The following is a 27,327-nucleotide window of genomic DNA, read 5'->3' on the forward strand; positions in this document are numbered from 1 at the left end:
CGAGGGGAGACTGTATCTGGCGGTCTGTGTGTGTGTGTGTGTGTGTGTGTGTGTGTGTGTGTGTGTGTGTGCTTCATCGTGGCGATGAAACAGTCAGCTCAGCATAAACAACGGTGTTATTTTATGTTTACACATTCAGGCACAAACACACAGACACATACATATACACAGATGTGCAGTCACCCTCCCTTTTACTCTGTCTCTCTCTCTCTTTCTCACACACACACACACACACACACACACACACACACACAAATGTCTTTAACCTACATACACACACAAACGATTTTTACTGTCTTTTATTACACACATGGTTTCTCTCTCTAACACTTTTGTCACACAGTTTTATGCCCTTCCCCCGGTGCACTCAATCTCTCTCTCACTCTCACACACTCACACACACACACTGATCTTTCCTAGAAAGATTTCTTCAACACACCAGAAGGGTTTTCTCCGGCTTAGACAGTAAACACAAGTCCACAGAAAGCTACGACCTCATAAACCAGTAATGGATATTTCGCTGTAACCACAAATACACACAGAATGTAAAAACTGCCCAGAAAAGATTAGTCAGTGTACATTTATTTAATAAAACTTCACAAATTAAACTAAACATGTAGTATTTAGCCATATCAATTATCATCCTTTTTTTTGAACAGTAGGTTCATACTGTTTTCGCCTCAATGTCGTATTTTTCCATTTTAAATTGTATATTTGCCAACTCTGACTCACCAGCATCAAAGCTGAAATAATGAAACACAGGCACTTTTGATACAAACTAACAATGAAAAAACAAAACACTAACAGTGTTTAGAGCAACAAAATAATTACTGACGCAAATCATGGCATGCATACTCCTGCAATACACAACGGCATTTAATTTCAGCTTCTTTGGGGTTAAATGCTGGCTCTTTGAGCAACGGTGATAAAAAAAACAAGATTTATTACAACAAATGAAAAAAGAGAGAAATAAGATGAGTATTTATGTATCATTGTTCAACAAAAGCAAATACAGATAACAAAAAAGTGGTCTGTGTGCCATGTTTTTTAGTTGTGTTTTTATGTGCACATAACATGGTAGCAAGAGAATATCGTATCAAAAGTGCAAAGGACTTTAATGATCACAACTACCATAAACTGACTACCTTACTGTAAGCATAATTAGCAAAGCTTTTCCATGTTTTCTCCTTGGTTTTACTCATTGACATATTCAAATTGCAAAAATTCAAAACTGCAGTTAAAGAACATTAAAACTTACAAACAGTACCTCCACCATACTTTGAAATACAGACTGTGAGGTTTACGATACTGTAGCAGTGTTCTTTGTGTTTTCCTCAGAGCCTGATCTCTACCTGAGGTGCCAACTATTTTATATAAAATATGACCGATTTTTTTGCAAAGTGACTAGCATTTTGCGTTTCTTTGGTTCAATAGTACATTACATACAAGTACTGTTATTCTTAAGGCACTCCATAAACTTATGAACTTTTTTTGTTAAAGAGGAAATCTTTGTGGTGGTTCATTCAAACAATGCAGCATTAACTCCTGGATGAAAATCAGGGACCACAAGTAACGGATCTCTTTTTATACAAACAACCTGAGAGGGCAGCATTTGTTATCCTGCGTTACCTTCCTCGGTAATGACTTGGGGTCTTGAAATGCTGCGATGAAGGGGTGAAAGGTAAGTCAAGGGATTGGGTGAGAATGCGGTAAATGACTGCTCTATAGGTTGGTGTTGCAGTCGCGGCACAGGATCCTGTCGCCATCTGGGAAAAAGCCGGCGCCCACCAGTGAAGCGGAGCACTGGGAGCAGGTGAAGCACGGCTGATGCCACTGGCGCTCCTCAAACGAGATGTACTTTCCTCCTCCGAAGCCTACGACAAGAAGAGCAGTTAGAACAAACTGTAAGTTGAGCTTCAGAGGGCGGACTTTGAATTCAGGAAATCATGCATGCTTCAAAACATAGCTATTGGGAAAAAAATGATTTTTTTAAAGTATATTGAATTTGACAATTCAAAGCCCCAGACAACTTGGCTTCAAATGATTTAATTGTAACGCTAATATTCAAGACTAAATAAGCAGAAATTTGAGTTAAAAGGATATGCCCAAATGCAGAAACTGGCTGCCAACCTTAGAGTCAGTCATGTTTGGAGTATTAATAGTATATCTGGCGTTTAACCATAACCCAATATAAATATCAAAAGTAGCACAAATCAATATTATCGTGTAGGACATAGTGTTGTGATCTTGCCTGTGATTGGTTTGCTGCAGGCCTCGCACTTCTTGGCATACAGGCTGCCGAAGCACTTGAGGCAGTAAGGGCTCTCGTCTCGGGAGGTGAAGTGTTGACCCGCCAGCTGTGTCTTGCAGCTGGTGCACACAAAACACTCCTTGTGCCACGGCTCGTCCCGATAGGTCACACCACCTTTAGCCAGGGTCTGAAAATGAGAGAGGTCAAAGATCCTTTTAATTCACTTCTAAAACATATATATTCCACCTGTTCCTGTACATGTAACATCCACTATGTGGTCCATATCTATCTATCTATCTATCTATCTATCTATCTATCTATCTATCTATCTATCTATCTATCTATCTATCTATCTATCTATCTATCTATCTATCTATCTATCTATCTATCTATCTATCTATCTATTTAACTGTACATATATCCATCCATCCATCCATCTAATCCAACTCATGTTTCCCATTTGTTTTTCTTTTTTCTTTGACTTTTCATTAAAGTTTTTGATAACTTTACTGACCTTTTTACAGCGTGTGCAGCGCGGGGCGAACTTGTCCTCATAGCAGGTCACGCAGTAGTGCTCATCCTTGTCAGGGATGAAAGACTTTGAGCCGATTGGCTGTTCGCAGCTGTGACAGATGAAGCAGGCCTCGTGCCATGTAGAGCCGGCGTACTCCAACTTCCTCGTACCTAGCAGAGAGAAAACGTGGTGACAGGAGGCAGAGAAACAAAAAGAGAAAAGAGAAGGAAATATTGAAAAAGAGCAGAGTGAGGCTTAACTTTTTGAGTAGAATGCATCTTTTGCCGTCACTTTTAGGATTGTTATGGCCATTTTGGGGTTTTTTGGTGGTAACTTTATTGAACTATGAAATTATACGCTTCAATTGCTTGAAGGCATATAAAACTCTTTTTGTTTCTCTAAGATTTATTTCATTTTAAATCATAATAACACAGGCCCCATACTTCTTTCCTACTGCTGGAAACTGGCTGCAGGCCGTACAGAAAGGGATAATGCCATTTCTTCTATCGTTTAGCTGTTGAGCTTTTTGTTGGTTTATTTTATAGTGATGCAGTAATTTGGGTTAAACTGACATTAAATGCTATCGTTTCCCTGCTTCAGGCTGTCAGCTGAAGCTGTTGTCCAAGGTTATAAATCTACAGGAATTACAGTGACTCAAGGAGGACACTGTTAGCAGTTAGGTATCTGACAAATAGAATAAAAGCAAACAAGCTGAAATGCTAAATAGGTACAATTTTGGGGGGTTATTTTAGGCCAATCTTGGCAGGTTACGCATGCACAAGAAAATACAATCTTTAGACTTTATGGTGCCATCTGTGTTGACTGAGTCTGGAAAAAGGAGCCTGTTCTATCACGGCCCTTTGACCTGAAATGATCTGCAGGCTAGATTCAACCTAGAATCAATTCATCTCACTAGCCAGTTTTAAACAAAAGTTATGACAAGCTCTAAACACAAACTGCTCTTGGAACAATGTGTAATCATTTTGTCATGTCTTGTTGCCTTTTTTTGTGTGTATGTATCATAAACTATCTGTGTCTATTGAACCTCTTCATTTAATGTGTAGTATTACTCTGCAATGTTTATTTTGTGTATGAAATTGACGTGTGTTTAAATTTCCTGCCTTCTTGGCCGGATCGCCGTAACAAAAGAGATTTCAATAAAAAAAATAAAAAGTCCATTTACATGGTGTTGGTATTACATTTATTCTCTCCTTCCGTCGGTGACATTAACAACTTCAGCTGTTCAACTTCAGTTGTTAAACAAAGAGAAGTGGGTGTCTGTTTTGAGGTTAAACATATTTTTTTTCATAGCAAAAGAGGCTGTTAGTTCTTTCGTTGGAGGAGAGGCAACACTTTCTAGAATTACAACCAAAGTGCTCCTGAACTTTCAGTAAAACAGTGTTGCTCAATAGTTCCCAGTATTGTCCCGTATACCACTAAATCCCAGGGTATTTCCTAGTTAAGATATCTTTGTCCACATCACTCTCTAAAACTAGTTTTCCCTCTCAAGGTGTCTCACTTGAGCATAACTTCACACGCTGTAATGCAAATGTGTGATCTTGATAAGAAAACATAAGATTACGTACAGTAGAATTAAAGAGGACTGTGTAAACTGCTACGGGGGCGCTGGAATAACTGACTTGCTTATCTCTTGTTATCATCCGTCTGCTGGCAGCCCACCAGCCCTGGGGATCTGGCTTACACACAACAAGTCAAGCAGACTGGCAATTACTCCATCACATTCAGTCCTGGCTGCTGCTGCTAAATCCTGGACCCTCCGTCTCTTTCTTCTCTCCCTCTTTTTTCTATAACCTCTTTTTCTTTCTATATCTGCTTGATCTGTTACTCTATACTTTTCATTTGTCCCTGCTTCCTGGAATTTGTCCTGTAATCATTTTCCAAAGTAATTTGCCTATCTATCTTGAAATTTGAATTTGTATACGGCATGGAAAATACAATGTGGGACAACAAGAGTAATACTTAGTGGGTGACGAAAGTACCACAATATGTGGCACTGTCAAATGCATTATATGCGAAGTATTTTACGTCACTCCCTCTTACATTTTTATTTGATTTTAATCAACTCTCGCTTTCTGGATTTTAAGCTTAGCTAGTTCACGTTCAACCAAACCTGATGTAGTTGGAAAAATACTCATTCAGAGAGCACAGATGGGATGAACCGTATATCTCAACACAGAACTTTCTCTATGCACTTATTTCTTGCACCTTTACCTGGCATGACGACTTTGTCGCAGGCCACACACTTGGAGGAGAACTCATTACAGTAGCAGTCGTTGCAGAGCAGCGCCTCATCCTGGCTGGTGAACGGCTCATCTGCCAACGAGCGATCGCAGCGGAAACAGCGGAAGCAGTGCTCGTGATAATGCCGGTCCTCGTAGAAGAGCTCCTGGCAGGAAAAAAGAGGAGACAACAAGAAATGTAATTACCTTTATTATTATCAGTCTTTTCCTAATACATTTTTATATTTTTTTATATTTTGACACATGTAAGGTCTGCATAGGCAGTAACAAGTACTTGGTTACACTGTGATTGTACATGTACAGAATGTACTGCACTTTTGAGCTTGATTCTGTAAAAAAAGAAAAGTCTGAATGGCACTGAGCCAAGAAAATTCTGGCTCAATATTTCACACACTGCCCATGAGGGTGTTGATAACTCATGGGCCTCCTTAGCTAAGTAAACTACTACGCACTGTACGCACCCGCTCTGTAAACTCCACTGAGCAGCGTATGTCAGTCTTAAATGATCCACTTCATGTTAGTGTTTTCCATTAAGGCAAGATTCAATTTTAACTTGATTGTGGGGAAGAGGGAGCCGGTCCCTCATGCTGCATTTTCTTAGACAAAATTAGCCCGTTGGCTTATGTGGACTTAGTCGAAATTGCCTGTATAATTGCATGTTAAATTAGCCTTTACTGTGTGTTGCCACTCAAAATATATAGAACACGGCTCATTTAGCAAGAATGATGCATCATTTATATGACGTAACTTCCCTTATAACTATTCAAGTCCATGTCAAAGCATGGTAAAACATGGCTTAAACCTGATTAGGTCCTTATATTTGTTTCAACTCCTTATATGTGGCTCATACTGTAGAAAGACTATGGACACGTGTGCGGTTCATCACACTGCATGTATTACAGAACATTAATATTACCAGAAATATTTAAGTAACATGTATAAATGTTATTTTTCTCTTTTAAGCAAATCTGGTGTTGGAACATGGAAATCTGAATGCACTCCACTTGTTACAGTTGAGCAGCAGATGGATGATTGCATGTCTGATCATGTCAAAAAAGGATGCCTTACCCTAGCGTCATGGCCGATCAGCTCTTTGCACTCATCGCATGTGTTTGAGAACCGGCTGTCGTAACAGGGGATGCAGTATGGACTGTTGTCTGACTGGATGTACTTCCGTCCATACAAGGACTCCTTGCAGTTGTCACAGTCAAAACTGTCAGCCATGGTGATTCTCTTTTCAAACCTGAAACACAGAAAGAAGAGCAACATTAAAAAAAAGACAACAAATCCAAACGAGAGGAGGAAAAGAACAGTGGGATGAGACAATAGAGGAGGGGAAGAAAAGGGGAGAGAGTCTTGAGGAATGATTCAGTCACCTTTTCCGGCCCAGCACTTGGAAGTCAGTACAGACTTTCACTGCCAATACTTACCCTGTAAATACTTCGGCTTGTACCAGCGATGAGGCTGAGCTCAAACACAACACGGTGTGCAAGTGGGAGCGAGTGACAAAAGAGAGAGGCAGAGCGAAGAGAAAGGCGGCACAAAAGGCCTATTAACTTTTATTGCCGCGTGATGAAAGTGTGGCTGATGCGGAGGGAGGGTAAAAGAGAGGGAGCTGTCACTTTGCTCTCTATCGGTATCTAACAGTACTCTTTCCTGTCGCTGTCGACGGCTCAGAATCCGCAACATAAAGATAAAAGCATGAAAACAAACTCCCATGGCTGAGTGGGAATACAGCAGTGTATCCAGTGCATGTGAAGCCCACACATCATACACACCTGTAAATATTTATGAGCCAAGAATGTATTTGCGAGGAGAAGAGTGTGTGGACCACCAACAGATACAGAAACCCCATGAAGCATTTGTGAGTGTTTGCATGTGTCAAAAGCACACACACACTTGAAGCTGTTTGAACATGACTCCCTGGAAAAGTGTCTTCCTGTCAGCATACAGTTACATGCATTTACACATACAGAATGTGTACTGTCAGAGTACACAGTTCTCAGGACCCTTGATCATGACTGAGCACACAACAAAGTGACAAGTAATAATATTGCGAGAGCATTATGGCAACAATATCAGGTTGCCAAAACATTACGGCATGGCTGGAGGAGAGCCCGGTGATAAGTGATACAGCCCTCTGGCACGGCGCGCTGCTGGCTATTCATTCCCACCGCCCAGTAATAATAATCACCTCTGATATAATAATCAATCAAACCGTAAACTGGCCCTGTGCTGCCTGTCTTACACGCCAACGCACACCCGCAAAAAACATCCACCTACGCGAGAGAAAAAACATAGTTTACACAAAAAACCAGGAGACATAAGAACACACTAAAACATAGGGTGACATAGAGAAAAGGGAATAAAGACTAAAAGCCAAATCACACAAGATCCATCATCAAAGAAAACATTAGTCCCAGACTCTCACGTTTCATCCGTCTCAGCCCTTTGCGAGACAAAAGCTCTTTAATGAGTCGGGGTGAGAAAGTCAAGACCCAACAGACTTCACCTGCTCGCGGTCTTCATATTTAACCCAGTGACAGGCTTTTTGCTAACACAACACCCCTTCCCCAAACTGGAGTGACACTCTCGGCACCCTTCCACAACCTTAAGACGTAAATTAAAAAAGTCTAAATGCTCGACAGCCCTGCAGCCATGTGTGAACACTGGCTCGCATCACTGGGCGGCCATATCTCTTCATCTAATGACTGAATGGATACATCTTTAGTATCTGATGTCTCATGTTATAGTATCCATCAGTGGGTTATGGCAAAATACCAGAATAAACAGCTGTGGTTGGCCTGTGTAATGTACAGCAAGGTGCCAAGTCAGCGTTTCAACTTACATTTCTGTGCATTTGACACACGATCCTTCAGGCGTAGTATCTGCCCACGTAACCACAATCTCAAGATCAGATCAACAAAGTAAAGAGCTAATAAACAGGCACTATGACCTTAACGTTATCTGCAGTGCTAGGTAGGTATGTGCTGCCTTTGCTTGCCAGGTGAGAGAACGAGATGGGGCATGACTCGCAAAGCCGGTGCTATGACGTCTGATGTCAACTTTAATTTGCCCTCCCCAATTTCATGTGTATCATCCACATACCCACGTACTAAATGGCTGCAGAAAGCAGGTCATGAAACATGTCAAAAGCAGATGTCTAACTAGCCAACGTCCTTGTACCTGAGATGGATCACTCGGGGTGTACCTGGTTGCATTATTCCTTTTATGGTCTCCAGAGGGGTGTTTGAGCAAGAATAACTAGTTTGCCAGCAATCAGGTTGATGTTAAGTAAAGGATAACTCACTAAAGCACAGATGGGAACATAACTCTCCATTGCAAACATTCCAAAGCCTGATACATAAATATGTAATCCTTTAGAAAGCACACAAAGGGCTTGTATTTCAGAGTATCAGTGTTTGGAGTGGCCAATGCAGAGCCTGACATGAACTCCTGATGGCACAGGCTCTCACAGAGAGGGGCATGACGTCAGTGCACTGGCCCTCGGGGCGATGGACTAAGATGTGAATGCATGCGGTAATCGCTAACCCAAAACCCACAATCCCAATTTGAAGAGAAAGAGAAGAGAGAAGAAGAGAGGAAAAGAGAAGAGAAGGATCTGGGTCACATTGAACTCCAGTCCGGAGGCCAGTTCTCACAGGGCTTTGTATCCGACTGCTACTGTATGTGCCAACTTCCCAGCAGAGGTCCATCTCCTTCATGTCAAGAACCCAGTGACTAACAACCCTGCTCTGGGTTAATATTGTTCCCAAATACCAGAGCTGTGACTGAATTCAGCCCCCTGGGGAAAAAATGTGGGCTTCAAGGAAATCACAACTGCCTTCTACACAAGACAATGGTCCAGAATAACTCTACTGACTTTAAATATAGTACTGCAGGACAAAGTGTGGATCTCTATTTAATATAGGCAACAGTGTATTCCATTCTCTATAATGATCCAGAGGGAGTTCCCCTGAGAGAGAGAGAGAGAGACTAAAATCAGTATTATTAAATGCAGCTATATGGGTCAGTTTGAATGATTCTGCAGAAATGTCTCTATCTGGATCTCTTAACCATTGCAAGACTGTAGTCTGCTGGATGAAAGGCCTTACCATGACCTTCTGTTGGTCAGTCGATCAGTCTGTTCGTCAAAAGCAAGCATATCCAAAGCAGATGGATGAATTTGTTGCGGTGGTTTCTTTGCAGACAAACTTTACAATGTTAGGCCCACCACTAAGGCTTAACGAAAACCACACAAATTCTGCAGCTCAGAAACGACATTCAAAGAGAAGAGCATGATTAGAATGAATTGTGTTTGTTAACTAATGACTAATATTTTCTGATTATATATGGCATTTTGTTGGCAAATGGCCATGGTACAAGCATGACAGTACCCACTGATATTATCCCTTACTTGATGTTCTGGGATGTGATGAACCCTTTTTTCTGCGAGCAGGCATTTAGACTTTTCATTTGTTTTCACACATCCCACTATAAGATAGCTAAAGAATGCCAAGGCTACTACGTTCTACTACTCATCACAGCCCTCCCTGACTGGCATGCAGGGGTGAAGTTCAGGGCCAATAGTGAGACACCACAGCGCAACAGACCAGTGCTAGCAAGCAGGCTGTATGCTGTCGCCGGGCAACATAGTCATGGTTGGTTTCTGAACGACCAACAGATACCGTGTCCAGTCCGGTCCCACGGACAGGCCTGTTAATCCCCAGCCCAAACTTTGCTTACGCTCCGGTTGATTCCAAATGATGAGTCCACACAGGCCGCTGGGAACGAGCCTGCCAGCTCCTTCCCTTCTTTCCCTGCCATCCATAAGTAGAATCTGCTTGTAATATATCTGTTTTTACTAAGACTAGACAAACTCCTTGACATCATGTTACATCAACGGAGGAGAGAGATCATCTAGACCATAGCGGGCAGATGGCTGTAGTATGCTGCAGATGCAAAATGACAACAATGTCAACTATAACATGTCTTCCTCTCTAATGTATCTCAGTACCTTTTAAGTTCTTCTTAACACTAGAGGAGAAGACAATTTAAATATGGTATAAAATATAAATATAATATGTAAAGTGAAATGCAATTCATCAATTGCAATGGAAATGTTCACGAGGGTTGGAATGTCATGTAAAAGTCTCTAAATTTCTAGTTAAAAGGTCTGCAGGCACCTATTGTGGATCAGCTTATGTGCAGTATAATTGATGTATTATTGTTATATCGTAATATTGCATTTAGCAACAACTCAATTTACAGTAAACAAAGGTAAACAGAAAAATACAATATCCATCTAGGTTCACAAGAAAGCAGAAACTATTTGCAGGACGCACAGCATTTTGAGTTTCATTATATCCTACTTTCATATAAATGATGAGGATTTTCAACAACTCCAGGCAGTTAATGTTGGTGGAGCAGCCGTTGTTTTTGTCACTTTGTTAAGATCGGGTCAATAAGGGACAACAGCTGTTTGTTTTTCTTCCTTTCCTTACCTCAACAACAACACAAAGCACTCATTATGGCTATGATATCGCAGGGGGCCGATGTGAGAATGTCATATCTCTGACACCAAAAAGTCACATAGCGGAAACGGTGCAACTGTATCCACCCTGATAAGACAACATGACTCAGTCTGGCCGGGATGTCTGACAATTTTCAAACAGTTTGGATTTTTGCCAAGTGTGCTACTGCTGTAGAATGAGGACTGCAAGTAAAACAGTTAGTCGGAGACCATTTCACAACTGCTCTATTTGTTAGGTCTGTGTTTATAGGTCCATTGTGACTAGTATGCTTTTATGTCCAAGTGGATGCTTTAACAAGTGTGGATTTGAATGTGCATAGTAAGGTCTGATTTACTTTAAGAAAAGTGGCGGCTACAAAGCCACTCGGTCACCTTTAACTGTTTGATCTTTTGGCAGCAAACGGAGAAAGGAGTGTGTTGATAATTCCTTTTTATACAGGTTCCAGAGGGAGTGAAGGAACGGAGGTTAAATCAAACACACTAGAGGGACAAGAAACGAGAGAGAAAGAAAAAAAGAAGGTGACATTTAGAAGCAAATGAATGCTGGAGCAGGATCCTTAACCTATGAAAAGTCTTAAATCAAATTAGAGGAAAAAAGTGAGACTGCTGCGTTTGGATAAACACATACCACCACATCGCCTGCACATCTTTCAGAGACAGTTAAGCTTCTTGGCTGACTTTGAGATGTAGAAAAAGTACAGCACTGGACACTATATCATTTGAGGGCCTGGTTGAGCATATCAAAAATAAAGTACAATGTCAAAAACACACTTCAGAATAGTTCATTTGTGTCTTAGCCCAGTGGCCTCTTGAAAGGAGCCTGATGGAGCAGTCGTCTGATCTAATTTTTTTCCAGCGCCTCATGACCATGGAAGACTTCCATTTGGTGACTAATGGGTAATGGCAACAGCATAAATTGCACAAGACTTGTTTTAATGGTCCAGAACATATGTTTATGACACATTGTCAGAGGGATTACATTCATGTTTTTCTTCAAGGGATGGGAAACTGAGGTCAGGTCCTCTGGGAGAAGCTTCCAGATCCACATATTGTGTGAAAACTAGGCATTGCACAAGCTAAATTACATCATCATCACTAAATGTGTACATGGGCAACTAATCACATCCCTTCAGGTCAATAAATAAACAATAAAAGAACATAAAAAGAATAAATAAATAAACAATAAAAGAACATAAAGTTGGACATTTAAGTATATTTGTTATATATGATTCAAGAGTTTGATGTGCATCAGATAAATTAAATCCAGTATTCGAAACGAAAAACAGAGGCAATGAATCTTATCACAGGAAGAGGGAGAAATTGCTCATGAGGGATAAATAACGCTGCGGCCGATTCATAAACAGATGTCCTTATTTAAACAAGCTTAAGAGTACTGGTTATGGATGTACAAATAAAACATTTCAATTCTGATGTTAAGAAAGAATTTTGCTTACTTAGGGGTTATAAAAAATGTCAGTTTAATAAAGCACCATGCTGTTCAGTGTAGTCATGACACTGATTCCAAGCCAGAAAAACAAAACTGCAATCATCACCGTGACATTTACAGCTTTGAGCAATGTGCGGTCATCATTTATACGCCGGGGTCAGCACTCAGCGGATGTTCAGACCAAGTTGGAAAACAACCTGTGGCTCTACTAGGAGTGTTGTCATTTTTGTAAATCTCTCTGTCTTTCATGAGAGGAGAATCTCGGCCACCCACGTTCTCAGGACACTACATGAGCCTTTAAGCACAAAGCTACAGAGAACAGCTTCATTTACTGACTTCTCTTTTCTTTTTCTTTTTTAACATCAATGGACAAGCTGCGGCAGGGAGGAAGGGAGTACGAGTGGGGGTTGGTCCAGAGGCACCTGAGACCGCTTCTCTGTGGGAAACTGGGTCAGACCTGAAGATACAGTACAGGCTGCAGGACCAGACACTGGGACGCTAACCTGTTATTGTCCCTGAGCGTTTAAACACCGCTTGGTGTGGAGCGGGACAGAGCAGAGGGCTCAAATGAAAGCCAACATCGTAAACATGAAGGCGGAAAATGACTACCTGCAGGATAAAATGTCACCATGGCCTTTGTAATTTGTCCTCCCTCTGCAGTTTTTAATGACCGTGCTCGTGTGGGGATACGACTTGATGGCTTCTAATATTAGCCTGGATTCTGTTGTGTGGTACGCACTGCAGCTTTAGAGCAAAGCTACAAGTAAACCGCACGTCAAACTTTCTGGACTCAATTATTAAAAGGATTTAGTATGGAGATTTAAATGTGTACAAAAAGATAAACAAAAGCACAGCGTGATCCTACACTCACGTATGTTTAGTTTATACTTAAAACATACATTTGTCATAATCTGACAGTTACTTGGCAAACAGAAACTTGAGGATGTGCTAGCAAGGAGGACTCCGTGTGCATATGGATGGAAACGCTTTCTGAGCAGCTGAAAATGCAATTGTCACAAACCATCGGTCGCCTTCCACAAGTCTGTCTCAATTCCAATGTTCCACAATACGCCACCAGCACCAAACAATAACATCGCAATTATTTTAAATCATATAGTACTGTCCCAACCACCATGAGGGGAACGTTTGGAACTCAGGAATGATTCTGAATTTATTTTTATACCACTGTGTCTCTGGATGACCAGGAGACTACATTTTTGGCCTACATTTGTCTTCCTTTGAAGCAAAAAAAAAAGAAAAATGCTGCCATACATTAGTGCTTCACATCTGGTTTGCATCGGGGAAACTATGCAGTCAACTCCTGTGTGCCAGGGGAGGTTTTTTGGAGAGTCACCGCCTGGAGAATGCAAGAAAGGTTGTCTTTTTTTTCTCTCCTTCTCTCTCTCTCTCTCAGTGTGCTGGAATTTGCCGGTAAATGTTTAGATGGCAGAGGGAAAACTGGAACGAGAGTGAGAAAAGAGAAAGCAAATCTTGAAAGCAAGCAAGAAAAAAAAATAATCTTGACAGTCTGCTAGCTGATCTTTGGATACACTATGAGGCAGTAAATAGTGTGGTGAGAGCAGAGGAAGGTAAGGAATGCAGAAACAATGGAGTCAAAGAGAGTGTGTGATAAACAGCCAATAGACAACAAAAAGACGATGTCTGCTGAACAAAACTGCACCGCCACGCAGATAAGCATTCTGTATAATAGGAAAACTGAGAAAGGTGCTGAAATATAAATAGGCCTATGGATGAGAGAACGAGTATATTATTTGTCTTTGAACAAACATGGTGAATAATCCCAGTGACCCCTTTACTCCAAAGTTTCCCAGGGCAAATTCGTGTCCAAAAATGGACTTCTTAGTCATTATCCTGATATCTTCACATCCTCCCTGTCATCCATTATCCTGTGATCCAAGTGGCAGGGCATCCCTTTGAAATCTGAAGCCTACACTGCTCAGTGGAGACCCATCTCAGTTTTGACACCTGTTTAGTTTTTGAGTTGTTGTTCGAATTAATGTATTTATTTTAAAGCACCATGGTTTACACACATACTGTACTTAACATGTGTAACACAGCCAAGTCTCCGTTCATATCTAAGCAGAATGAGAAGTATGCATAGTGAGGTCAGGGTAGTTTCATTTGCAAGCTGGGTAATTCAGTTTCTGGTTTGCAAGCCCCTGGAGAGGATGCTGTTTTCACAAGACCAACCTCCAGAGGGGGAACAGAAAGAGCCCTTCTGATGCAATATCTTCAGTGGCAAAACATAAATATCAACTCTTGTAGGTTTCGTTGTGACTTTGATGCAGACCAGGCAGACGAAGCAAACAGTCGCCACAATGGAAAATTACCTCTGGGACGCTACAATAAAACATAAAACAAACTGTCAGAGCTAAGAGATGTAGAGGCCAATCTGCCCTCCTTTGATTTAAACAGGTCCTAATATTGATTTGAGTCACGTGCCTTTGAGATGTTGCTATCGAGTTTTGGACCATGAAATCTGAACATGGAGGATTGAGGATGCTTTGACTTTGGAATTTCTGCTTTTTTTTGTATTTCAGCTATGGCTATGTCTTTATTGTTGACCTTTGGTAGAAGTGCATGTTGTACAGCTTTGTGGCCTTGACATGAACCCAAATACTGTCAGTGTTTTATCAGTTGTTTTTCTGCTTTGTCGGAGGAAAATGAGGAATTTCACTCTCATCTCATGGGAATAATTTAGATCTCAGAAACTGAAATAAAGAGGCGGGACCATGAGAGATTCAGTTATTATAGATATGTACCGTATGTGAGCAAAGTACATCAGGAGTAAGGCTGAAAATACCCCCCATACTCTTTAGCTCAGCTGATACCTCCTCGCATGCAAATACAATTCATTCTGGTTACAATCAATTTTTAATGAAGTTGTATTGTGTGTCTGTATATTTTAACATCCACTAGTTAAAAGGTTAAGAAAACCAAGTAAGCATGATGATACTAACTGCATCATCACTTCTGACGTAAACGTGACCACTGCTGTCTACGCACTAGCTTTGTGGCTAACCCTCAGGGACTGAGGACCAAGGCTAACTGTGAAACCAAAAGACACAAAATGGCTCCGGCAGACTGGTCATTCCCAGGTGGTCTCCTTATGTTGCTGAGTCAGCGCAGCTAGCCAGGACATCAAGGAGCTGGGATAGGGTTTCAAAGGCCGCACACTCAGCAAATCTAAGCATGCCACACACAACTGCGCAGAACACACCCACAACTGCTAGCAATTATTTATAACTCATTCAGACTTGTGGCTCGTGGCTGCCGTGATGGCACCTGACCCTGAGGTTAATGCCCAGACAAGACTGGTATTTGTTAAAGCATACATCCCAACGTCCCCAGACATGAATATTCAGCATGTTGTTGTAAGTAGGTGGATGTCCTCCAATCATTCTGAGCCTTTCATGGGTATTGTACACTATAAGCAGTAAGAACAATCTACATTCATGACAGCTGCAGGAATCATCTCCTAAAACAGACCAAAATACTCGTCTCTATTTCTGTCTGATTCTGTAACCCTGAGAAGACGGGTTCATATGAAGAAAATGACGTTTTCTTGGTACTACGTTTGCCTGCCAAATGTGAAAAGACTGGGATGAATATCTAAGAAGTCATTTCCAGGATATATAGTCATTTTTTCCCTTCCCAGACCTATCTCCATGGCAACGTGTAAACAGTGCCCTCATTCCCCTGGACCATAAACCTCTTGGCAGTGACGCTGAGCTCTCGTTTCATCCTGTGCAGCGCTGACTGAGGGAACAACCCAGCGTATCATTGTGGCAACGTGAAAATTGATGAACTGTGCTCTAAAAGTATTGAACCCATCAGGGAACCCAGATATCAGATATTAATACATCCCAAAGTTAGATCACTCAGGGAGATTTGAGACTCCTCTGCTATTCCAACAGCAGGGCCTGTTATACAGATGTATAAAACCAGGTCAAACTTACCTAAAAGAAATTAGACAGTTCACCAGTTCATACAGTTAAATGTATACTATTATATGGGTATTTTAAATCGTCGCGCAGTAAAATCCCACAGCATAAAACCAAAGATCTAAAGATAGACGTGATAATGTGAGTGGACCTCTCAAACATCCCTGTGCACCATTTTCCTGTCATAAAAAAACACAAGGTCTTCTTCCTTTACTCTGGTATGTGCTGTGAGAACCAAACGCGGGTTCATTTCCTACTGGGCAACGACCCCTTTCACCAGTGTCGGTTCGATAACAATGAGGATGTCCAACTCAGTATGCACACACACTGTGCTTCTTCCTGTTAGCCCCAAACAGAGACATCTATGGGGCTTCTCAGAAAGTCAGTCACACACATTAACAAACACACAGTCACAATGAAAAAAACATGCAGATTATGTCCGCAGACACAATCCTGCAGAAGGACAATGGCGCAGAGACACAGACACACCTGCAGCCATGTGCATGAGTAGTCACACACCCACCGTAGTATGCACACGCACATACGAACACGCAAAGCCGAGGGTAGATAGAGGGATCAATCGAAAAAAATAAACACAGCAGCCAAACTGGGGGACAATGGGAGACTTGTGCAGGAAGAGCAGACCCAGTGAGCAGCTGCATACACACACCCTCAGTTTGTTTAAGTCCCTTTGTGGGGACTTCCCCTCGAGTGTAATTACTGCTCATATTCACAATCCCCGGCTTTTCTGCTCACATGAATGAAGCTGATAAGATCAAACAATTTGATGTATTTAGGAAATGAGTTTCAAACAAAGTGGGAAGATCTTGGTTATGACAATCCAAACACATCGAGTAGATGATGAATTCAAACCAGACTGAGGCACTGGGACAGACTACTGACAAGCCACCAGCCTTAGTGCTCAATCCTCACCAGCAGAACAGAAGATGGAAGCTCTACTTATTCAAACAATGATGTCATCATATGTGAGACTACTGGAGAGAGAGATTTAAACTGCAGAGTATGATAAAATCAGTTTCCATTCAGACTGTACTGGAGATATTATAAATTTCCCCTGATAATTCTGCATACCGCAGGACTCTGTAGGAACTCTGTAGGAACATATCTCTCTTGACCAAATTTTTACGATCCCAGAGAGGGACCAGCTCCTTTTCCTCTATGTCACTCTCCCTGTTTGCTTTGACCTCTAAATATGTCACTAAGGAAAGAGTCACGAGTCCATTGGATGCCCTTGGCAGCTCATTTTGGCTTGTTGGGTGCATATGTGAGTGGTAGGCTAGTGGAGGTTGTTGACCTAAGGGTCGTTTATCCCCCTCCCCGTACCGCCAGGAGAAGGTCCCTGCTCTGAAATGCAGCAGGCATGCTGTGAGCTCACTTCAAAAAGGTGTCCATAAATCATTCTGCCATGCATCCCAAGACTGCCTCCACCCTCCACGTCCCCTCAGACACTCACCCACCTACCCTTTCTCTTTGTCTCCGCTGTCCAGCCTGGGTTCACCGAGACCTTGAGCGTTTGTGAGTCACCATTTCTTACTTGATCTTTAGCATCCATCCACACCGCCAGGAGAGTTGCATTTGATTGTGTGGTACTCTGGCTGATAGCAGGTCATGTAGAAATCAATCGTAGCAGTAGAACAGTGTAGGGGTTGAGTGGTAGCGGTACATGTAAACATGTACTCACCCAAAACCGATTATAGTTGGTATCAAAAAGCAATACTCCCTTTGGTAGACAATGGGTCTCAGTGGATTTATCTGAGGTTCATTTAAGTCTCGAGAAGAACTGCAAGTTCAGAAATCCTATAGCTAGTTTCGCGACTTTGCCACAACAAAGCTGCAATCCGTCAGCTCCTTATCTCCCAGTGTCACACAGTGGGATCTCTTTATCATGCAGCCATGCAAAACACCATTCATCTTCCCCACCTAATTCATTATCAGTGATAAAATGCAAAGTCCCCGCTGAGGCTGTTAAATGGAGAGGCGACATGAGAACAGGTGCTTTGGTAAACACTGATAGCGTGGTTTGAATTATGTTGCTTCCCAAGCAGACCTGTCTATCTCTTTCAATCTATTAACCACGACTCTCAGGGCCGACTCTTGTCCGACCTCATTCTGCCTTTATCCCGCTTCTCTTTCCTACAGGAGTATTCTTGGCTTCAAGGGATGCGGGAACACTGCTGAACACAAAACAGACACAAAGTGAGAGGCAGCTAGCTGAAGGCACAACGGCTCTGCGGCCTCTTCATCCATCAAGTGAAGTGTAAATGTCTGTCACGCATCGTGTAAATTAACAGTGTATATGTCGCTGCCTTGATTATTGGACGAGCAGAATCCAGTCGCAGTGGTGGATGAAGGTTAAAAGAAACATGGCTCTAACGTACAAACAGTGCTGTGCAGAGGCACTTTAATACTCCCCTGATGAATCACCACAAGCATGACAAGGTGTGACCAATGATCATCAGCATGCACGACTTCTCATAATGTGGGACAATTTTTCTTCAGCAATCTTGAAACCTTAAACAGTTTCCACTCACCAGTGTGCGATAGGATGAGGGATGTTTTTTTTTAAAGGGGGGTTGAATGCTTCCACAGTGAAGTCATGGTGCTTGTGTCATTGGCCCTCAGCTAAGCTTTGCTCACCGTCTGGCCCCCATTCTGCCCATTGATCTAATTTCCATTGCCAACATTGGATGTGGTTCTGTTTGAAGCTGAAGGTTTAGGCCCATTAAAGCACTGACGGAATTGCAAACGTATGGTGGACCTTAGGAAAAGTAAAGAAGAAAACAACCTAGTAGATGTTTGCCAGACTCTTGGAGTCAACGGAATGTACAGTTTTGAGCAGCGTTCAGTGAGGTGGGAAAAACTTCGATCCTATTTACACCTGGTGTTAACGAGCTTCTTGCATCCTGGCTCTGAGCTGGTTTCAATTAATAATTTTTGGGTTTACATGGAACACTTTATGTGAATTTAAGTAGCATGTACACATAGATTGGTTGAAGAGATGTGTTACATTTGCTCTTTGCTGCTGCTAATGCGGTCAAGTGTCATCTCCGTGACACGGAGTGGTTTGGCAAAATGCCCGAGACATATACTCTACATCAAGCTACCACTTGTAATAGAGGTCTATATCTAAGAAATCATTTCTCCGGGCATCACGGAGAACGCTTCATTTCTTGGATTAACTGTAAAGACCATTACAGGAACTCCTACTGCTCAGATAAGACTAAATACACCACACTATCGTAGACATCAAGAGGTGAAATCTACACCTGACTGAAGACGTTATTAAGTGCAGAGAGTCTGTTGTTTCTTTAGTGATGTCCAAGAAGATGAAAGGTTTTGAATGACGGGATGAAAGACTTTCCATAGACATAAATATATGTTTATTTTAAGGCTGAAGATACCATTAACAACAATGAGGTCCAGACATCTGTAATTTTGGGCCATCAAATTAAATTAAATTAAATTGATACTAAAGTACACCAAGTCAATGTTCTTCTACTTCACTGTACCATCTGTAAATGTACTGCTGAACCACATGTCGTGCGGCGAGTGCTCCTGACTGTATCCATCTATGCTTTTCCAGCTGTGGAAGGGAGACAGAAGGCTATGGTTCGGAGTTTCATTTCGTATGTTATAGAGTAACATTTATGATTAAGCATATGTATTTTTGTAATCTCTGAAAATAATAGCATTACAGGACTGCATTTACTTAAGTACGCTGTTAAAACTATATTTTAAAATGTTTCAATTCCTTATTGATTTCTCAATTTATGGAAAGTTACAGCTGTAGTTCATTCGATAGAATAGAGTTTTTTTTGTATATGTATTTTAGGAGAATATATGGATAATATGTATTTTGCTTCATATAGCTCAGACTCATATTAATATCAGAAATATACTGGAAAAATGCAGGGGGAAGGAATTCAAAATGGAAGAATTTATTGGAGGATGACCTCCACACTCAGCGCTGCATCTGAATACCTTTGGAGCTAGGTGGAAAAAAAAACCTACAGCCCCAATGACTTTTCTATCTAGAGAGTCTTTCAATACCAGATGATTAAGCTAGAAAACAGTCAAAGCAACAAAAAAACAAAACAAATCTGGTACTGGAGGTCTGTGAATCATTTGGTTTGACTGTAAATGCACTGATCTCCCTCTGGACTGAGTTATGTCCAATTACTACAAACATCTTGAGCCCAATATGATCTATTGGTTATAAATACACTGTCAAACAAGGCAGTACTTTACGGTAATGTTCTCACTGCACCACTTTCGAGAACTTCGATTACATCAGGTGAATGAGAGCTGACGCTGGATGCTTTCTGGGAGTCACAACATGTTCTTTCTCTATGTGTACATTTGTTGTGATGAGGGTAAATAGTTTATAGTGCATTTGTCTTCGATTACGCCTTTCTGTGACAGCCCGTTGACAGATGCGCCCGCAGGCAATAATAGTGTACTCGTGCCAGTCCTGATCCTTTAATTCTCTCTCGTAACTTCACCTGAAGAAGCCAAGAAATCCCTCCTCAGCTCTCTGTTACTCTTCTCGTAAATCATCGTCATCTTCTCATAGGGGAGCTGACGTCCTTTTATAGCCACACCAAGGACACTTTCTGCCATTTATGGCTCCTCCAATGCACTGTGCAAGGGCCGTTTAGTATCCAATGAAGGTGAAGGAACACAGGGAAGCAAAGAAGGAGGCCAATAAACATTCTGCTCGCCTCCTTCTCATATTCAGCGCAACTTTGACACCTTTCAGAATGTGTGCCAAAGTGTGCCCGAGCAGTGTCAAGTGCACTCTTCTCTGTGTATTTTGAAAAAGGTTCAATGTCGTATACAGTTAAATTTATGGACTAGTGACTGACATAAATCCACACCACAGTGCACGTAGCGCGTCTGGCTTGTCTAAGCCTGTCTCCTCAGTAGAGAGCATTGTCTTTCCAACAGAGCCAGAGAGATGAAAATGAGAGGGTGAGACAGTGTGTGTGTGTGTGTGTGTGTGTGTGTGTGTGTGTGTGTGTGTGTGTGTGTGTGTGTGTGTGTGTGTGTGTGTGTGTGTGTGTGTGTGTGTGTGTGTGTGTGAGCCTGTAAATACTAGTAAGAAAAAGACATGACGATGGTGTAAGACTGTCTGGATAAGTAGTCACATTCTTGATCGCTCGCTAGTTTCATCATGCAGAGCAGGCGTTTTAACAGTGTTTACTTACAGCGAGGGGAACGCTCTCGCTCACAGCTGCTCTCCAAATAAACAGTCATGTATTTATCAGAGACAAGATAATACACATCTAATCAGGACGAGTAACTGCAACAAGTTCGGTCTTTCGGGTTCACCCCTGGAAGACGGTTGTGCAACACAGAGAACGTTACTGCACATTTGGATAAATATGCACATGCTAAACAGCAACACTTTGCCATACACCCACACTCTCATGAATGCACTTCCTCTGCCATGATGTCACAGTCTGGGTTCATTCTTTGCAGATGTGGGAGCCGACACTATTAAGTTCCTGGGAAGCAATCAACACTAATGCAGTTGGCATTGCGACTAACTGAAATTACTAGCCATATAAAGACACAACTACCACAGCAACAGGGGGCGGACGTGGAGGTACAGAGGTGGCATGGTGGAACAAACAAAGCCCGTATACAGTGCCAAGGCTTAATTACCTCTCCAAGACATCTGTTATGAGAACAGAGTCCTGCTAGCATGTTGTTGTGAAGAAATACTTTGTTAACGGCCAAGTCTCTCAGGGGTTTAGAGTGTTTTGAAAGGTGACATTTTGAGCCTCAGGCATTGTTGCCTGGTTTAAGGCCTGCTGTGTATCACTGCGTGGTTAAAGACTGCATGCCACATGGTCTCAAATTATTGCCCAATTAAGCCCGTGTACAAAAACATCCAATGGGAAAGGGTGACGACATTGCTGCTCCCATACATATAAAAACCATTCTGTTCTTTCTAAGGCTGCTGTTAAATCATTGCAGACTTACTCATACTGAAGCTTACTAACATAAGAAGTTTCAACTCAAAGATGCCACAAGGGGGGGGGGGGGTGGGTGGGGTGTCAGTCAAACACATAACTTTGGTGTAAAATGATTTGCTGAGTCGACAATAAGCAAATAAAGCAATGTAATAGTGATACACTTCTGACAGAAGCCGTGATAATTGTAGGTTAGTGGATCAGTGATTCCCTCAATAACAATATTATCGAGAAGAAAATCCCTCTCTTAACCCAGATATAAAGCTGTGGTGTAACAGTATGAAGTGCAAGCCTTGGCTTTTTATTTTGTCATCTCTCTTAGCAGAGATCTATCAGGGTGAAATAACATCTTATTACCTTGCGCACCGTAGAATTTCTCCTCACACAACATTCTTCTCCTCAAGTGCCCCTATTAACCATAGGTCATCCTATGATTTAGCCATTAGCCACAGCCCGACATAACCATTGGTTATACAAATTCATAATACACATCACATTACCAGTTGTATAAAAACCACTGCAATTTGTCCGCAGACTTCAAATTTGTGCTTCCCTCTCAATCCTCCCTGCTGCTTGATGTGACTTATGTTGTTGGTTTTGGGGGCCAGTTTGCTGACTGAATATATCCAGCTGTCACGCTTATTTATGAGCTTTCGCGACGTTTATTCCCTGTGTAGCAATGTACCGTTTACCCAGAATAACATCTTTTTAATGGTGCGAATGTATTGGGCAGGCCGTAACATTAAGCAATTATAGATACATTTGCACATGATTTAGCAAAGAACCTTCCAACCCGGAGCAGAGGTGAGGGAATTTCAAGGAAAAAAGGACATGTTTGTGGGGGATCCTGTTCCCAAGAACAAATTGCGTCAGGTTAGGCATACGATGATGGAGTTGGTAACCGCCGCACATTTTGCATCATAGCATTCCTTTCATTGATTCCTGAGAAACTGTACATGCCTTACACTTCCATTAGAGCATGATCCTCCCCTTCTCCCTTAAGGCGAGGGTGCAGGTTACCAGTCATGCCTGAGTCACACCTTTCCTCAAATTCACAACATGACCGAATGTGATGATTCAGCAGTGAATCGACAGGTTTCCTGCACCCAAGCAACATCTGTTTCATGTGAGATAGAGCAAAGGAAACCCTGATAAGGTAGAGGTAGAGGAGGGGATCACTAAGGGATGAATAGCTTAGCCCCATTCTTTCATAACATATTATTAGTTTGCATTAGACTAGTATGTGTGTAGTTATGAGGCATCTGCAATTCTGTGCTTACAATTTGGTATTTCCTTTGAAAACAGCACTTCCTTTGAGGGTAGCAGGTAAGTACTGGGTATAGACATGTAATTGTATCCCTAAAGGAATGTAATTACCCCATTAGCACAGAGTCAGTAACCTTTCACACTCCAGAGCTGCCTACATAAAGTTTATGTTGTCTTTACATGAAATCTCACGTGGAATGAACGCTGTTGCAGAGAGCGCACAGTGATTGAAAAAGAAGAGAGGGAGTGAGAGCGAGGAGGCAGGATGACTGGATTGTGAGGGGGACACATTACCTCCCACAGGGGCCCTGGCTCAGCGGATCAAGTTTCAGACGTTTACCAACAAAGCGTCCATGGAGGAAGTCTTGTGCCCCTCACAATAACACCACAGCACCTGGCCAACCCCACACAGGAAACCTGAGGTCACTTCCTCCCTTTTCAGGGAATTCAGACACACTCCTGCTGCCAGCCACGCGCCTCCACAGCCTACTGAAGGAGGGCGCTGACTACCGGGGCGAAAGACATCGAGAGACCCATGCAAAGAGCTTAAAAGAACGTCGAAAATAGGAGAAAATATACAGCCCAAACCATGTGATTTCACAAGTTGTCACTGATACAGTTCGAAGAAGAGTTGTGAGCCAGTTCTGTTAACACCAAAGCAGAAAGAGTTCTAACTTCCCTTTTTTTTTTTTTTTTTTTGGTCTCACATGTAGAACAGATGTACTGTTTTTTGAATCAATCTGAAGAGCTAAAACCTGGATTGGGTTGCATTGTTAAATTCTGGTTAGAGCTTAGGTTGAAAACAAAGAATGCACCCTAATAGCTGTGCAAAAAACGAACAGATTGTTTAAATTTTACCAAAAATTGGGACAGGACTAGACGAGAAAATGAAGTGAACAAGCAGTTGATTGTTAGATAGACAAAGAAGCAGAACTAGCATTATAGTCTGAAGTGAAAACTATCAGATATGACCAGCAGTTTGGATTGCAAAAAAACCTGCTGATTGAACGAAAGTCCGACACAGAAAGTGACAAGAAAGTCATGGAAACAATTCAAACGGTGTCCAGTGTCCTCTGAGAGACTATGGAGTGGACAGACAGCTGCAGAATGTCTAAAGAGAAGTGCTTCAACTTTTAAATTCTAAATTCTGCTCCCTAACCACCTGCAACCACTTGACCGCCGATTCTCCATCATTATCATTGGCCTGGTTTCAAACGATGCCAACCCATAAAACCAGCCACGAGAAGTCCGAGTCGTTTAGTTGCAGTCCAGCTACAGTTTAGAGCTGGCCGAGGTCCAACCACCACGCGGGGCTAACCTTTGGAAAACACTGAGACCTCCGAAGAATGTGACCATGGTCAATGAAGCAGAGAGGGAGAGAGGAAGAGGAAGAAAGCAAACAAATACATTATACAGCCCCGTGGGCTCTGTCAAGGCAAACTTCCCAGATGCTAAATGAGACACAATGACTGGCTTTTGGCTGCAAGGGGATCATTTCAGCTTGTTACTGTGACAAACAGTCTGCTGTCAGCGGTAAAAAGGACAGCATGATGCCTAAGAGTCCAAATTCCTTCAAGGTGTAATTTCCTAACAGAGATCTGCTCTTTTTAAGCTGAAGTTCTAGCAATGGCAGTTGCAGGAACTGACTGGTGTTGTATCAGAAATATTCTATTTAGCCCTGCCTGGATCTCTGTATGTTAAAGATGAATTGAAGCTTCACCAATCCATATTTTTATTGATTCGCTTAGGTTGACAAAAAACTACACCCAACTCTGCAATTCTCCTTACATCTACAGAGCATTTTAGCATATTTCATTAGACTATTTAGTTTTTTAAGGGCCTGCAACTTTATTGTTCTTATTCAGTGTCACTGCTCGCGTCAACGTCATTTCCAGCAGCAGCAAATGAGCTCTGATAAATCCTCTGTAGACTACCTGCCAAGCACCAAACAGTTAGCGACTAGCTGCTGAACATAGTGGAGGCATTTAGAACCTAAAGAGACAGATATTTATTTCCTTCAGGAGTTGGTAGAGATCAAAACAAAGCTAAGAGGTGGCTGGAAACACATCTCCACATGAGTGACAGTGTTCGCTTAAATTATAGGATCAAGCGGTTTCTTCATGTTGATGTTTATGTATTGTCAGCACAAGAAGCAAATGCTGTCATATGCTTAAGAATGAACTAAAGCCTAGTAAGATATTAAAAACTGAATTACTTTCTGTTTCTAACAAGTCTGAATGCCAAGTCAGGTATTATAACATAAAACTTATTTTAGTCTTTTACTGAACTCTAGACAAGCTTAAAAGCAACATCCATCTCAATTTTTTTCACCATCCCCAAAAAGTATTGAAGACAAGTCGATACATTCCCCCAAAAAAAACATGTAAGATCTTGATCAAATATTCCCTGTTGGCAAGTCCCAACGCTTTACTTTCCCACCGTGCCAACTGCGCCCAGATGACGCAACAGGTGGAACACAAAACAACCGTTACGAGGATGATACCACTACTATGTGCTGTGATGTGATGATTTACGGCCAAAATAAAACCAGAAGCTGCAGCCAAGACACACCCTTCCCAGACGCACACTGCCATATCCCACTTCCTGCTTCCGAAGAAAAGACAAGATTAGCTTGAAGGACTCTGCTCTCTGAGGCCTTCACACGCCGCTCAGCTGGGAGCTTCTGTGACACAACAGTTGTTCCTTAATCCTTCCTCCGCACAGTTCAATGGGTCACACGGTCCAATACAGTCTGTTCCTCCACTGGTGGGATGATGTTTACTTGTTTTTTTTTGTCTTGTGTGTTTATGCATTATATTACTGAGTGCAGGTGTGGGACTGCGATTAGCGTGACAGAGAAAAAAAAGAAGGAGAAGGGAATACACAAGGGAGGCAGAAAAACACAAAGGCAGACAGAAAATTGTCCAGACTCCCTCTCTTGTCACAGGAAGTGGTTCCTCTTTATCCAGCGTTTTACTCACCAGGAGGCATGTTTGACTAAGGTGTGAAGCATCAGGGCTTGTCATAATGTCAAGACCACACCTGCTTTAATCTTTACACTTACAGATGTTTTACTGAACAGCAGCAGAAACTCTCAAAATTCAAAGTATAGAAAGAAATGATCTTAAATGTTTACAGATCAGAATCACTGTGTTAAATGATATGTTTACAGATCAGAATTACTGTGTAACTAACCATCCTGCCACTGCTACTGATAATAATAATAATAATAATAATAATAATAATAATAATAATAATAATACAAACAAAGATATGAAAATGATGTCATGAAAGGCAGTTTTTTCCATTAATTAAAGATAGTTATACTATTGCTGTCACGTTTCAAGTTAACAAATTTCAGTGATTCTTTATGCCATAAGTGTTTTTTTTCTTTTTTTAAAAACCTTAGCAACAATCATTATGATCTTTGAAATAAGATTTGGTGATACACTAGTTTATTTCCCCATCAAATATTTAAAAAAAAAAACATAAGAAATCCCCGAAAATCCGAGTTAAAAAGAGTTTACATTGATTATTAAATCCCCACTGAGGACACTGAAAACGTAAAAAAAAAAAAAAAAAGTTTAGATAAATTATAAATAAAAAAAAGTGGAGTCCTACCAGGAGGAAAAGCCTGAAGTCTGGAGGTATCTTCTGCAACTTGCCAGTGGTAACCCGCCTCCCTCAGATCGGGTCTGGGATCAGTCTGCAGCTCTCTACTCCGGCGCTCGGCTCAGCTGTAAAACTTTTTTGTGTGTTGTTTCTTCTGACAGTAGTCAAATCTGTGTGGCGGAGAGGGATGCAGCTTGCCGGCTGCATTTGTCCTACTACTGAGGAAGTTGCTGGTGAGTCACAAGATCCCGCCCCCCAGCCCCACACACCCCCCTAAAAAGAAAAAAAAAAAAACCATCCCTCCCTCCCTCCCTCAACTTCAGACGAGCCCGGAGAGAAGTCTCCAGGCAGCGGAGGGTGTGATGGGAGCTCCATGCAGGGCCCCTCTGTCTCCTTGGTGCCTTTTATTTTCTGTCTATTCTAATAATCAGCCTGTGTTTTAATGGTGAGTATATATATATATATATATATATTCCTTT

At 41.7% G+C, this 27,327-nt stretch overlaps 1 protein-coding gene across 3 annotated transcripts; it reads right to left on the reverse strand.

Moving 5' to 3' along the window:
• Nucleotides 1-307: 307 nt before the first annotated feature.
• Nucleotides 308-27,047, reverse strand: fhl3a (four and a half LIM domains 3a). 3 transcript variants are annotated; one of them, XM_054621005.1, is made up of 6 exons: nucleotides 26,858-27,047; nucleotides 6,095-6,269; nucleotides 4,998-5,172; nucleotides 2,766-2,935; nucleotides 2,252-2,438; nucleotides 308-1,874 (listed from the first exon to the last, which is right to left on the reverse strand). In XM_054621005.1, the coding sequence occupies exons 2-6, from the start codon at nucleotides 6,248-6,250 to the stop codon at nucleotides 1,723-1,725; spliced, it is 840 nt and encodes a 279-aa protein (XP_054476980.1). In that variant the 5' UTR covers nucleotides 6,251-6,269; nucleotides 26,858-27,047; the 3' UTR covers nucleotides 308-1,722. The 3 variants fall into 3 exon arrangements, with proteins under 3 accessions (XP_054476980.1, XP_054476979.1, XP_054476981.1); XM_054621004.1 differs by lacking the exon at nucleotides 26,858-27,047 and adding an exon at nucleotides 6,457-6,574; XM_054621006.1 differs by lacking the exon at nucleotides 26,858-27,047 and adding an exon at nucleotides 6,403-6,468.
• Between the last annotated feature and the right edge of the window lie 280 nt (nucleotides 27,048-27,327).

This window comes from Anoplopoma fimbria, chromosome 20 (assembly GCF_027596085.1).
Source record: "Anoplopoma fimbria isolate UVic2021 breed Golden Eagle Sablefish chromosome 20, Afim_UVic_2022, whole genome shotgun sequence".
Lineage (NCBI taxonomy): Eukaryota > Metazoa > Chordata > Actinopteri > Perciformes > Anoplopomatidae > Anoplopoma > Anoplopoma fimbria.